This window comes from Salvelinus fontinalis, chromosome 23 (assembly GCF_029448725.1).
Source record: "Salvelinus fontinalis isolate EN_2023a chromosome 23, ASM2944872v1, whole genome shotgun sequence".
Lineage (NCBI taxonomy): Eukaryota > Metazoa > Chordata > Actinopteri > Salmoniformes > Salmonidae > Salvelinus > Salvelinus fontinalis.
The window spans coordinates 30,351,612-30,367,231 of NC_074687.1; the positions used below are offsets into that span (position 1 = coordinate 30,351,612).

Consider the following 15,620-nt stretch of genomic DNA (forward strand, 5'->3'; position numbering starts at 1 on the left):
AATTGGAGTATTATACAAGGGTCCAGACACTTATTTTTGCAATTTCACTTTTTTTTTTTTTTTTATTAACTTACCCCAACCAGCAAGTCATTTCCTCATCCTCGTTGTGCAGGTAGCAGCAGGCCACTAGGAGAATGGAACAGCTGGATAAGGGAAACAGAAACCATCTCAGTATAGTGATGCAGGTAGCAGCAGGCCACTAGGAGAGTGGAACAGCTGGATAAGGGAAACAGAAACCATCTCAGTATAGTGATGCAGGTAGCAGCAGGCCACTAGGAGAGTGGAACAGCTGGATAAGGGAAACAGAAACCATCTCAGTATAGTGATGCAGGTAGCAGCAGGCCACTAGGAGAGTGGAACAGCTGGATAAGGGAAACAGAAACCATCTCAGTATAGTGATGCAGGTAGCAGCAGGCCACTAGGAGAGTGGAACAGCTGGATAAGGGAAACAGAAACCATCTCAGTATAGTGATGCAGGTAGCAGCAGGCCACTAGGAGAGTGGAACAGCTGGATAAGGGAAACAGAAACCATCTCAGTATAGTGATGCAGGTAGCAGCAGGCCACTAGGAGAGTGGAACAGCTGGATAAGGGAAACAGAAACCATCTCAGTATAGTGATGCAGGTAGCAGCAGGCCACTAGGAGAGTGGAACAGCTGGATAAGGGAAACAGAAACCATCTCAGTATAGTGATGCAGGTAGCAGCAGGCCACTAGGAGAGTGGAACAGCTGGATAAGGGAAACAGAAACCATCTCAGTATAGTGATGCAGGTAGCAGCAGGCCACTAGGAGAGTGGAACAGCTGGATAAGGGAAACAGAAACCATCTCAGTATAGTGATGCAGGTAGCAGCAGGCCACTAGGAGAGTGGAACAGCTGGATAAGGGAAACAGAAACCATCTCAGTATAGTGATGCAGGTAGCAGCAGGCCACTAGGAGAGTGGAACAGCTGGGTAAGGGAAACAGAAACCATCTCAGTATAGTGATGCAGGTAGCAGCAGGCCACTAGGAGAGTGGAACAGCTGGATAAGGGAAACAGAAACCATCTCAGTATAGTGATGCAGGTAGCAGCAGGCCACTAGGAGAGTGGAACAGCTGGATAAGGGAAACAGAAACCATCTCAGTATAGTGATGCAGGTAGCAGCAGGCCACTAGGAGAGTGGAACAGCTGGATAAGGGAAACAGAAACCATCTCAGTATAGTGATGCAGGTAGCAGCAGGCCACTAGGAGAGTGGAACAGCTGGATAAGAGAAACAGAAACCATCTCAGTATAGTGATGCAGGTAGCAGCAGGCCACTAGGAGAGTGGAACAGCTGGATAAGGGAAACAGAAACCATCTCAGTATAGTGATGCAGGTAGCAGCAGGCCACTAGGAGAGTGGAACAGCTGGATAAGGGAAACAGAAACCATCTCAGTATAGTGATGCAGGTAGCAGCAGGCCACTAGGAGAGTGGAACAGCTGGATAAGGGAAACAGAAACCATCTCAGTATAGTGATGCAGGTAGCAGCAGGCCACTAGGAGAGTGGAACAGCTGGATAAGGGAAACAGAAACCATCTCAGTATAGTGATGCAGGTAGCAGCAGGCCACTAGGAGAGTGGAACAGCTGGATAAGGGAAACAGAAACCATCTCAGTATAGTGATGCAGGTAGCAGCAGGCCACTAGGAGAGTGGAACAGCTGGATAAGGGAAACAGAAACCATCTCAGTATAGTGATGCAGGTAGCAGCAAGCCACTAGGAGAGTGGAACAGCTGGATAAGGGAAACAGAAACCATCTCAGTATAGTGATGCAGGTAGCAGCAAGCCACTAGGAGAGTGGAACAGCTGGATAAGGGAAACAGAAACCATCTCAGTATAGTGATGCAGGTAGCAGCAAGCCACTAGGAGAGTGGAACAGCTGGATAAGGGAAACAGAAACCATCTCAGTATAGTGATGCAGGTAGCAGCAAGCCACTAGGAGAGTGGAACAGCTGGATAAGGGAAACAGAAACCATCTCAGTATAGTGATGCAGGTAGCAGCAAGCCACTAGGAGAGTGGAACAGCTGGATAAGGGAAACAGAAACCATCTCAGTATAGTGATGCAGGTAGCAGCAGGCCACTAGGAGAGTGGAACAGCTGGATAAGGGAAACAGAAACCATCTCAGTATAGTGATGCAGGTAGCAGCAGGCCACTAGGAGAGTGGAACAGCTGGATAAGGGAAACAGAAACCATCTCAGTATAGTGATGCAGGTAGCAGGAGGCCACTAGGAGAGTGGAACAGCTGGATAAGGGAAACAGAAACCATCTCAGTATAGTGATGCAGGTAGCAGCAGGCCACTAGGAGAGTGGAACAGCTGGATAAGGGAAACAGAAACCATCTCAGTATAGTGATGCAGGTAGCAGCAGGCCACTAGGAGAGTGGAACAGCTGGATAAGGGAAACAGAAACCATCTCAGTATAGTGATGCAGGTAGCAGCAAGCCACTAGGAGAGTGGAACAGCTGGATAAGGGAAACAGAAACCATCTCAGTATAGTGATGCAGGTAGCAGCAGGCCACTAGGAGAGTGGAACAGCTGGATAAGGGAAACAGAAACCATCTCAGTATAGTGATGCAGGTAGCAGCAGGCCACTAGGAGAGTGGAACAGCTGGATAAGGGAAACAGAAACCATCTCAGTATAGTGATGCAGGTAGCAGCAAGCCACTAGGAGAGTGGAACAGCTGGATAAGGGAAACAGAAACCATCTCAGTATAGTGATGCAGGTAGCAGCAGGCCACTAGGAGAGTGGAACAGCTGGATAAGGGAAACAGAAACCATCTCAGTATAGTGATGCAGGTAGCAGCAGGCCACTAGGAGAGTGGAACAGCTGGATAAGGGAAACAGCTAGAGTTGCACAAAATAGAATATAATGTTGCGGATAAAGTTCGGAATGACACAATTTCATGTGTACAACATCTAAAGACCTGCATCACAGTACTGAAGGTTTTCCGTTTCTAAAAGGATTTGAGTGTTTTTGGAGCGTTGGTTCATGTTTTTTCAGAGCTCCTGTACTGCACAACGAGGATGAAGAAGTGACTCGCTGGTTGGGGTATGTTTCTCAAAAACAAGTGAAATTGCAACAACAACAAAAAAGGTCTGGACCCTTCTATAACATGCCACCAAAAATACAGACGTGGTTGTAATAAATCAAAATCTCCTTTAATTTGTCAGACACGTATTGGCTACTAAGCGGCTGTGATTTTTTTAATATGCTGTGGTGTGAAACCGATGAGAAACTCAAAAGTGAATCAGCTATCCCTTATTTGTGAAATAAAACATTTCCTCCTATCCTACTGCTCTCTTGAACCTCAAACAAATCACCCTCATAAAAAAATGCCCCACTACTATCTTTTTATCCCACCTTGTATGATATCATATAAAATCGGTTAAAGTCCAGTTCTGCACACTGGCCATATTTAATATGACCACTGAGCGGTAGGTAGGTATAGTACTCAGTAGAATACATCCATTTCATTCTAGAAGCAAGGGAATTCCTTCCAAAAGTCTTTATATCATCATAAAAAAGAAGTAATAGAAAGTCAAATTTGACCCCACATGATCCTCTCTACTGTATACCCAAAGTTGGATGATTCCAACTGTATTTCAGTCAGACACCTCATCTCTCTAGCCCATGTTCAGATCATTCCCTGGGAAACATTGCCTTTGTTAACATACCGATACAGTACATAACACAGCCAGCCTGAGGTGTGGGCCTTGTTTGGAAATAAGCAGATAGAGAAATTCTCTCCAGCAGTGAGTATGTCTGTATCTATGTGGTCTAGTGTAGGCACTTTTCCTATAACAGATCACACGCTGCCATTCCTGGATGTGCCTCTGTTCCCCTGGTCCCATAGTACCACCCAAAAACATGGCGCCACAGCAGAGCTGAAGTCCCAGGTACTTGTCCTCCTCGTGTCATTTGATGAGGCGAGGTGACCTCAGTGCATCCATCCACCTCCAAACACAATTGAACTGGTATTGATCTCTTCATCTCTTCATCTCTTGAATTAATTTAGTTCTTTTTTTTGTTCCCTCCCGATTCGCATCCACCATACTGAAGGACAGACACAATGATATGCACTGGTAGGGTTGTTCTGGGTAACTGCTTTTGTTGTTGGGAGAATTAGGTGTTCATCATGGGTATGGATGCTGCAGACCAAGGGGATGTTGGTGTCATAGAAATTCATTCATAGGCCTCCCAAGTGGCGCAGCGATCTAAGTCACTGCATTGAGACTAGAGGCGTTACTACAGACCCGGGTTCATTCCCGGGCTGTGCCACAACTAGCCATGGCTCGGGAGTCCCATAGGACGGCGCACAATTGGCCCAGCGTCATCCGGGTTAGGGGAGGGTGGGGCTTTACTTGGCTCATCGGCTCTAGCGACTCCTTGTGGCAGGCCAGGTTCCCGCAGGCTGACCCCGTTCGCCAGTTGAACAGTGTTTCCTCTGACACATTGGTGTGGCTGGCCCCTGGGTTAAGCTGGCGGTGGTGTTAAGGAGAGCAGTTAGGCTGGTCATGTTTTGGAGGATGCATGACTCAACCTTTGCCTCTCCCGAGCCCGTTGGGGAGTTGCAGCGATGAGACAAGATTGAAAATTGGGGAGAAAGGGAGTAAAAAATTAAATTAAATTAAAAAAGAGACTCAATCATAGAGGTGACCAGACAGACCAGGGAAGAGAGGTGGCGGCCATTTGAGTTTTCTCCTAAGGCCAACTCTAGCCTCTCTGGATAGCAACACAACACCTACAGTAAGGCGCTCAGGTTGTCAAGTTCCACAGGGATAAGTAGTTCTCCAACTCCATACTGTAGCTTATAGTGTCTTATAGAGTTCATCATTTATCTCTCCACTACGTTGACACTGTGATGTCCAGTACTCACTCACACCCCCCAAATGTGTGAGTCCAGTACTCACTCACACCCCCCAAAATACACCACAAACTATGATCAAATTCCTGGCTCTACTTAGCGAGTCTAATGTAGGCATCAGCACCTCTACAGAGTGGTATGTTCCAGGTATACCATGGTATGTTCCAGGTATACCCTTACACCCCCCCCCCCACCATTTGGGAGATACCATGGGATAAAGGAGAGGGGAGAAAAAAATAGTTCCAGGTCAGAGGATGGGTTCAGTCACCATCTGTCACCATGGTGATCGGGGTGGAGTTCAGTTCAGTCTGGGTGGGCGGGGCCGGGGGCCATGGGGGTGGGGGTGGTGTCTCAGCTGTTGTTATAGGTCCTGCAGGGGGAAGGGGAGGAGTCAGGCCTGTTGTAGTCATATTTGCCCAGCGCTGTGGGGTAGTAGGTGGTGGTGTACATGTTAGTCTGCTGCAGGGGCGTTGGGTAGAAGTTAGACCTCTCATCTGGGAGCAGGTTATTCTTGTTCAGGGTCTGGAGGAGGAGAGAAGACAGTGTCATAACAGGTGACAGTGGCTACAAAATTAGACAAAAAACACTGATCAGTTGAAAAGGTACGTACTGTTCAGTAAAGTGTTTTTCTGGGTGAAGTGGGAAGAGTAGAGAAAACAGTCATAACAGTGTTATAACAGTGACATACGAGTTTTATACCAGTGCTGTAACAAATGTGTTAGTTTACCAACGACCCAGACAGGAGCAATATCAATATATTAGACTCTCACAGGTTGAAAAGTGGGCAACAGTGCTGGGTACTGTTAGTGGATTACTAAGCAAGGTACAACCCTTCAACAAATATGATTTAGCAGCCAAACATCAAGCGTAATCAATGAACAAATATGAGAGGCATGAATAAATTACAGTAGGCGCCTCCAAAAAACGAAATACAAAAACATTTAGTTTGTATCCCAAATGGCACCCTATTCCCTTTATAGTGCACTACCAGGGCCCATAGAGAAATGAGTACACTATATAGGAAATTAGGTCCCATTTGGGACACACTTAATTTAATACACTTGCACTTTAGAAGCAGGTTGTGGCGGCTAGAAGCCACAATGCGCCGACAAAGGGAACACTTTACGGAGGGCTGCTGAGTAATGTAATTTACTGTATGTTAACAGCTCTAGGCCAAACACGGCTCTGTAAATGGGTTACAGAATCAGTGAAACACAACAACGTTGGGTAGTGAGGGCCTGTGAAGAAACAACCGCATAATGTAATGACTAAAGCAACAATAACAGCAGTAGTTCTCAGGTTGAGCCAGTGGCTCTAGCTAGGTAGCCTGGTTAAACCAGACTGAATGCTGCACTCAATGGTGAAACTTAGAGAAATTCGTAAGGATGCCAGGCGAATAGCTAGCTAACTACCTCTAGTATGAAACCTGCCTGGTCTGGTCGTTAACCTAATGAGACACTGCTCTCAACGTATGACTCTCATAATTAGGGCCCAGCATGAGGACCCAGACTCAGCAACACATTAGGACCCAGCCTCACTCAGCCACAAACACATCACTCAGCCAGCTGGTGGCTGACATCTTCAGAAAATAATCAGGTTTCACCCTGAGAAGCAGCAACCGTCACCTGAGATAAAGAGCGTCCTAGCATAGTACTTGACTAATTATGGGGCAATATCATTTTTTTTATTTTACCTTTATTTAACTAGACAAGTCAGTTAAGAACAAATTCTTATTTTCAATGACGGCCTACGAACAGTGGGTTAACTGCCTTGTTCAGGGGCAGAACGACAGATTTTTACCTTGTCAGCTCGGGGATTCAATCTTGCAACCTTTCGGTTACTAGTCCAACACTCTAACCACTAGGCTACCTGCCGCATAATATGCAACAACAGTATGTATACTAGGTGATGATACATGATACAACGTCGGTCCTAGGGCTAACCCTGCCACATGCAGGGAGGGCAATGCCATTGTGGGACAGATCGATGAGATCGTGGCTCATAGGCACACACAGGTGTTACATTCCTCAAAAGATGCTGGTTCCAGCATTATAAACAGCAGTGGGAGTCCATGGCTATAACAGGCTAATGAGGGCCATTAATAAGGACTGAGACTGTGAACAGAAAGTGGAGTAAGAAAACCAGGTGAAGAGAAATAAGAAATAAATGTTCTGAGCTCCCACCATATCTCTATCCCCTGTACAGTAGTTAATGTAATGAAATAAACCTATGCATATGGAATCTCCTGTCAAAATCAAATGAATGACTGGTGTTACCTAATCTTTGTGCTACGCATAAAATGGTGATTCATTGTGTGGGTATGTAAGCACGTGTCTGCATGCGTGCGTCCGTGTCTACGTGTGTGACAATCCTTGAATACCTGTGACAATACCTTGAACTCCATGGGCGTGTACTTCTCGTTCTTTGGTGTAGTGTTGCCCTTGTAGTTGAGGTGGTTGGGCGTGGTGGGGTGTATGACGGCGGACTCCTGCAAGGGCTTGTGGAAGCGCTGGCTGTACACGTAGGCCAGAAAGGACAGAAGGCCCGCCCCCAGGAAACAGGACACGCCTGTGGCTATCAGGTGCAGCGAGGTGAATGCTGGGAAGACACAACAAAGCCGACAGATGGTAGGAGATCAGTCAGAATGTTTGGTTCACTTATCTGTGCCTGTAATCTGTCGTTTTCTCTCTTTCTGTCCTCCATCAGGTATTGTATTGCAGTAAAATGGTGGTTCATTCAGGGGCAACAAGCTCTACTTCAGTAGCCTGGCCGATAATCTGTTTGTGCTGTCTTGCCAACTCCTATGGTCATTCAATAGCCACAGGAGTTGGCAAGACAGCACAAACAGATCGGTGACCAGGCTAGCAAAATTTTGGTTTATTGAAGGGCACCAAGCTCCTTCTTCTCAGTTCCCCTGGCACTTCCTGGAAACTGTCTAATGGTGTGGCGGCACAGCCTTTTCAAACCATTACCATTCCCAGCAGGCTACCTACACCTCATTCTAATGGCCATCCCCCATAATGCATATTCCCCATCTAATGATTGGTTCAAAGGCTTGTGCCATCCTGATTTTGTCCAGCAGCAGCCTTCAGAAAGTATTCACACCCTTCGACTTTTTACACATTTTGTTGTGCTCCAGCCTGAATTTAAAATGGATTAAATTTGGATTTTCTTGTCACTGGCCTAAACACAATAACCCATAATGTATTTTTTATTAAAGTATTCAACCCCTTTGTTATGACAAGCCTAAATAAAAACATTTGCTTAAACAAGTCACATAATAAGTTGCATTGACTCAATCGGTGTGCATTAATAGTGTTTAACATGATTTTTGAATGACTACCTCATCTCTGTACCCCAAACATACAATTATCTGTCCCTCAGCCAAGCAGTGAATTTCAAACACAGATTCAACCACAAAGACCAGGGAGGTTTTCCAATGCCTGGAAAAGAGGGTAGGTGCAGACATTGAATATCCTATTGAGCATGGTGAAGTTATTAATAACACTGTGGATGGTGTATCAATACACTCAGTCACTACAAAGATACAGGCGTCCTTCCAAACTCCGTTACTAGATAGGAAGGAAACCGCTCAGGGATTTCACAATGAGCCAAATGGTGACTTTTAAACAGTTATAGAGTTGATTGGCTGTAATAGGAGAAAACTGAGGATGGATCAACAACATTGTAGGTACTCCTCCATACTAACCTAATTGACAGAGTGTAAAGAAGGAAGTCTGTACAGAATAAAAATATTCCAAAACATGCATCCTGTTTGCATAGCGGTGGGAAGTAGGGGTACTGAGAGTGCTTTTTCACAAAAGTCCTGTATTAGCAGACAAATATTGCAGTCTGTAGCTTTTTATTATTATTTTTTTTTTCTCACAAAAGTAGTGCACTGGGCCTTTACGAGTCCTGTATTAGCGGACCGATAGCCGTCTCTTTTTCGCAGCTCCCCCATCCTGAAGTAGTACCGCAAAAAATGTAGCAAAGCAATTAACTTTGGTCCTGAATGCAAAATGTTATGTTTAGGGCAAATCCAATACAAGATATTACTGAGTACCACTCCGTATTTTCAAGCAAAGTGATGGCTGCATCATGTTATGGGTATGCTTGTAATCGTTAAGGACTGTTTTTTTTTCAGGATAAATAAGAAATGGAATGGAGCTATGAGCACAGTCAAAATCCTATAGAAAAAGCTAGTTCAGTCTGTTTTCCACCAGACACTGGGAGATGTATTCACCTTTCAGCAGGGCAATAACCTAAAACACAAGGCCAAATCTACACTGGAGTTTCTTACCAAGAAGACAGTGCCAGATAATGTTCCTGAGTGGCCGATCTACAGTTTTGACTAAGATTTACTTGAAAATCTATGGCAAGACCTGAAAATGGTTGTCTAGCCTCTAACGAGTCACAAACCCGGATCCGGGATCCCCCCGTCAAAAAAGCTGACTAGCATAGCCTAGCCTAAAGCCACAGGGATATCATATAATAAAATGTTCATGAAATCACAAGTCCAAGACACCAGATGAAAGATACACATCTTGTGAATCCATCATTTCTGATTTTTAAAATGTTTTACAGGGAAGACACAATATGTATTTCTATTAGCTAACCACGATAGCAAAAGACACAACTTTTTTTTCCTGCATAGGTAGCTATCACAAATTCGACCAAATAAAGATATAAATAGTCACTAACCAAGAAACAACTTCATAATCCCCAGTTTACAATTGGCTCATTCATCCCCCTCCTCTCCCCTGTAACTATTCCCCAGGTCGTTGCTGCAAATGAGAACGTGTTCTCAGTCAACTTACCTGGTAAAATAACGGTAAAATAAAAAATAAAAAATAAAATCAGATGACAGTCTGATAACATATTTATTGTATAGCATATGTTTTGTTCGAAAAATGTGAATATTTCAGGTATAAATCATAGTTTTACATTGCAGCCACCATCACAACTCTCACCAAAGCAACTAGAATAACTACAGAGAGCAACGTGAATTACCTAAATACTCATCATAAAACATTTATGAAAAATACACAGCGTACAGCAAATGAAAGACAAAGATCTTGTGAATCCAGCCAGTCTTTTCCCTCTTAGCATATGTTATCAGACTGTCATACATATTGTGTCTTCCCTGTAAAACATTTTAAAAATCAGAAATGATGGCTGGATTCACAATATGTGTATCTTTCATTTGGTGTCTTGGACTTGTGATTTCATGAACATTTTATTATATGATATCCCTGTGGCTTTAGGCTAGGCTATGCTAGTCAGCTTTTTTGATGGGGGGGTCCCGGATCCGGGTTTGTGACTCGTTAGAGGTTAACTAGGCAAGTCAGTTAAGAACATATTCTTATTTACAATGATGGCCTACCAAAAAGCAAAAGTTCTCCTGCGGGGACGGGGGCCTGGGATTAAAAATAAATACAATATAAATATAGGACAAAACACACATCACAACAAGAGAGACAACACTACATAAAGAGAGACCTAAGACAACAACACAGCAAGGCAGCAACACATGACCACACAGCATGGTAGCAACACAACATAATAACAACATGGTAGCAGCATAAAACATGGTACAAACATTATTGGGCACAGATAACAGCACAAAGGGCAAGAAGGTAGAGACAACAATACATCACATGAAGCAGCCACAATTGTCAGTAAGATTTCCATGAATGAGTCTTTGAATCAAGAGATTGAGATAAAACTATCCAGTTTGAGTGTTTGTTGCAGCTCGTTCCCAGTCGCTAGCTGCAGTGAACTGAAAAGAGGAGCGACCCAGGGATGTGTGTGCTTTGGGGACCTTTAACAGAATGTGACTGGAAGAACAGGTGTTGTATGTGGAGGATGAGGGATGCAGTAGATTTCTCAGATAGGGGGGAGTGAGGCCTAAGAGGGTTTTATAAATAAGCATCAACCAGTGGGTCTTGCGACAGGTATACAGAGATGACCAGTTTACAGAGGACTGAATTTACCACAGTTGGACTCCAATCAAGTTGTAGAAACATCTCAAGGATGATCAATGGAGACAAGATGCACCTGAGCTCAATTTCAAGTCTCAGAGCAAAGGGTCTGAATATTTATGTAATAAGGTATCTGTCTTTTTTTTTTTTTATACATTTGCAAAAATGTCTAAAAACCTGTTTTTTTTCTTGTCATTATGGGGTATTGTGTGTAGACTGATGAAGATTTTTTTTTATTTATTCAATTTTAGAATAAAGCTATAACGTAACAAAATGTGGAAAAAGGGAAGGGGTCTGAATACTTTCCGAATGCACTGTATATATGTTTCATATATACTGTATATATCTTTCAGGTAATACATTCAATGCAGTATTAGCCTTATATTTAACTAATTAATGATGGGTCATGCATAATAAGCATCTAACTCATAGCCTCCTTCTCGTGCACAATACGCAAGCACCTGTGCGCGGCTGGCCTCTCTCCTTAAAAAACACTCCTTAGCTCTATGAGTCCCATGTAGGAAAAGCTAGACTAGAATGGCTTGCTGGACATTATTGTTTTAGCATTTCTTATACCAATAGACTATTCGAAGAGGGACACAAGCTCTTTTTTGCTGAACGTTAAACACAAGAGTGAATAGAAGAGTGAACGTGCAATGGTGGTTGGCAATAGCAGTTATTTATTCTGACCCATAACCATTCAATCTTCATGAAGAGAAGTGACAGCCTTCTGCATCTAATTCTAGTCCTATATTATTCAAGGATGACATGAATGATGAAGATAAATGAAACAAGTTTAATTCACTTTACTGTTGAAAGCAAGGAAGGAATGAAGCAACGATAGAGAGAGAGAAAGAAGAGATAGGCTAATAACATTAAGATAAATATTATGAAAGGTATATATGCGTCAGCCTAGTAACTACACAAATATGCCCCATTTTATTTCAAAATTAATATCTAATTCCCTAGCCTATACTACTTTGTTGGCCGCATGTGCTGCACCAGAATCGTATGTTCTCTTCTGCTTTATCATGGTTTGAACGATGTGCATAATTCCAGTCCATATAATACAGTATTATACAATACAGCAAAACAGTAAACACTCAAAAAGATTAGCCTACTGGAGCTAGTTTCATTTATTTAACCAAGAGAGCATATAGCTAGCTACATCTATGGGCATTTATGTTTTTCTGTCGTGCATAATGTGCAGTATGTACTGCACATTATGTATTGGCTCATAAAATATATTTAATACTGTATATGGCTCATTAGGCTCAGGTAGCATCAGGTTATACCAGACATATTTATATGCTTTATAATCATTTTGAATGACACTTCCTGTTTTGGCAGGAAATACAGGGTTACCCGGGAGAAAAGTGATTTATTCTCTGTATGGATTCTTTTTTAAATACCGGCAAAATATTCAAGCAACTCTGGACGGCGCTCTATAGGCCGGGTCACCCACCATACCACCCCCATCAACCTACAAGTGTCAGGGAACCATATCGAGACAATCCAATTCCTGCTAATTGAGTGTCCGCAGGTTCTTGTGGTATTGGGTTTCTCTTGGCTCCAGCGACACAATCCCTCGATTGACTGGTCTACTGGTGACATCATGGGCTGGAGCCCGTTCTGCCACGATCATTGCCTGAAATCATCTCTGCCTGCCCCGGGACGTCTCCCTGGGGGCTTGGAAATAGCCCCGAACCTCTGCGCCATTCCCGCGGAGTACCAGGACCTCCGGGAGGAGTTCAGTAAGGCCCGGGCCACTTCGCTTCCCGCAACACCAACCTGGTACCCAAGGATGTTAAGCCGGATGTGCTGGCATGCCGCTATAGCCCCGCGGCTACACCCCCGGAAGCTGAGACCTTTCCCCCCTTCTCCAAAATCATTAGCCCCTTTGCTGTTCGTCCTCTGTTGTCCCATACCCTCTGTATACTTCCTACTTTTCATGTGTCTAGAGGTAAATCCATGTGTCACAGTCCTTTGTCTCCTGTTTCTTACTTCAACACAGTCTACATTTGGGTCTTACCTGAAATGTGATACAACCCTAAGACTTACCTAGAAAGACTCATAGCTGTAATCGCTGCTAAAGCTGCTTCTACAAAATACACATGTAAATTAGCTATACATTTGCTAACATTTCTAAAACATGTTTTCACTTTGTCATTATGTGTGTAGAATGATGAGGAAAAAAATGTATGTAATCCATTTTGAATTCAGGCTGTAACAACAAAATGTGGAGTAAGTCAAAGGGTATGAATACTCTCTGAAGGCACTGTAGTGGCAGCCTTCACAACTAACTCTTTCGCTCTATCCCTACACCCCCCCTAACCCCCCCCCCCCCCCCCCCCCCTTACCTCCAACCCCCCCACAAACGATCACACATGCACACACATAGATAGTTGTCAATCCACTTACCTCCGCATTGTTGGTCCTTATCAAAGCCAGACGCAGGGAGAATCACTGCAACACAACAAACACACAGACAGACAGACAGACAGACATGCAGAGACAGACACACAGTCAGCTACCAGCACATGCAGATTCTTACCAGACACAGCTGGAATCACCCCAAGACACCAGAGTAGACTTTCATTTTAACTGGAAGATGAAATACTGTATACGGTACATACAGCACAAACAAACAAGCAAACATCATGAAACACAAATCAATGAATCATTTCTCCAGTGGAATGTTGTAAATGTCTTGAATGTTGAATGTTGTGTAGCCTGAGCCAATCATTTAATCAAAGCAAAGCCAATCATTTAAAGTTAAACCACGTTTGCCTTCCACTAATTCATCAGGAAAGTAGTGGGAGAGACGGAGGGAAGGGTGTGTTTTTAATTGAGACGCAACAATCCAATGATTAAATTTGGGGCAATTTCCCCCCAGGCAGTGTCACACGCACTCCCAGTGACCTTACGATTTCTATCGCCTCATCCAAAATTGCAATAAATTAGGTGTGATTTGGACTGCATCCCAAATGGCACCCCTATTCCCTATATAGTGTACTACTTTTGATCAGGGCACAGGGCTCTGGTCAAAAGTAGTACACTATATAGGGAATAGGGGGCCATTCGGGATGCAACCTTGGTGTTGTGACACATTAATATTAATTGAGAGAAGCCTTGATTTAATTCACTTGGTATTCTGGGCTAGTGAGTCTATCTTGTCTTGTCTCTGGCAGCCAGGCCCTGAAAGATCACTACGACTACAGCAAAAATAAAGGAAGAAAACTTAACAGACAGAGACATCAGAGGAGTCGTCTGAGAAGCCTGATTTACTGAGATTAACACTAATTAAGATAGCAGATGGGCAAGGCCTCTGTCTGGTGGGGATTGGAGGAGTTTGATAGTATATGGGGCAGTTTCGAGGACACTGATGGATTTAAAAGCACTTTCAATTTAACATGATTTTTAGACCAGGAAATGGCTTATTCTGGAAAACTGGCCCTATGTGTGTGATGATACAGCTCATTTCAGTGTGTGTCTATGTTACATAATGATGATGACGACGACGATGATGATGATGATGATGATAACAATGATGATAATGATGATGAAGGTGTGTCTGACTCACCTGGGATCTCATTGCAGTCCCTGTGCTCGGTGCTGTTTCCCACACAGGGGGCGGAGCCTTGAGCTCCACAGACCCTGCTGCGTACCTGCAGCCCTGCATTGTCACACACTGACCACAGAGACCAGGCCATCCAGCCGCCTGCACACGCACGCACACGCACACACACACACACGCACGCACACACACACACACACACACACACACACACACACACACACACACACACACACACACACACACACACACACACACACACACACACACACACACACACACTGTGACTGTCAGTACACAGACAAATGACCATGGACTCACCCTGAGTTGAAGTAACTGCTACAGTCTTAAAATGCCTGGAACCCAACATGCCCACCCAAGAGCATGAGACAAACAAACAAACTAGCCCCACCACAGCACAGCCACAAACAACCTTAGCCATATACAAACTGACCCAAACGTTTGTGAGGTAAACTGTATTGAAAAGCAAACCCATAGTTTGTTTAGTGCATAGCCGAGATGTGTGTGTCCAGAGCCAAGTGTAAGTCATGTTTCCCGGCCGGCAGGCATTTGTATACAGTAAACAGAAAGGATCCTCTCCCAGTTTCCCAACACATAATGACAAAACCCATTAATCCAAAGAAACTGTACATCTATGACTGCAGCCATTCTGTTCACCCCTCGTATCAGTCAGAGACTCAGTCACTGGCTGTTGAAGCTGCTACATCTGCTCTTTGATCTCCCACAACTTGTGTTGGTAGAACAACAGAAGACAACCCCCACAGTACAGTGTCCATATTAGGATTAGAGGTCGACCGATTAATCGGAATGGGCGCCAATTTGCCGATTGAATTATTTTAAAATATTTTTTTACACCTTTATTTAATCTTTATTTAACTAGACAAGTCAGTTAAGAACACATTCTTATATTCAATGACGGCCTAGGAACGTTCTGCCTCGTTCAGGGGCAGAACGACAGATTTTTAACCTTGTCAGCTCGGGGGATCCAATCTTGTAACCTTACTGTTAACTAGTCCAATACTCTAACACCTGATTACATTGCACTCCACGAGGAGCCTGCCTGTTACGCGAATGCAGTAAGCTAAGGTAAGTTGCTAGCTAGCATTAAACTTATCTTATAAAAAACAAATAATCAATGATTGTCATTGCTCCAATGTGT

General features: G+C 43.8%; 1 protein-coding gene across 7 annotated transcripts in view; it reads right to left on the reverse strand.

Annotated features, from left to right (window-relative positions):
• Positions 1–2,276: 2,276 nt before the first annotated feature.
• LOC129821107 (semaphorin-5B-like) overlaps positions 2,277–15,620 on the reverse strand; it is a 199,204-nt gene continuing 185,860 nt past the window's right edge. For 2 of the 7 annotated variants that reach the window (XM_055878404.1, XM_055878403.1), the window contains 4 exons: positions 14,447–14,584; positions 13,285–13,329; positions 7,263–7,480; positions 2,277–5,404 (listed from right to left, as the gene is read on the reverse strand). In XM_055878404.1, the coding sequence (XP_055734379.1) occupies positions 5,234–5,404; positions 7,263–7,480; positions 13,285–13,329; positions 14,447–14,584 (572 nt within the window). In that variant the 3' untranslated portion in view covers positions 2,277–5,233. Of the gene's footprint in view, positions 7,481–13,284; positions 13,330–14,446; positions 14,585–15,620 lie in introns of all 7 variants that reach the window. The other 5 variants (XM_055878408.1, XM_055878405.1, XM_055878407.1 and 2 more) reach the window with 5 other exon arrangements.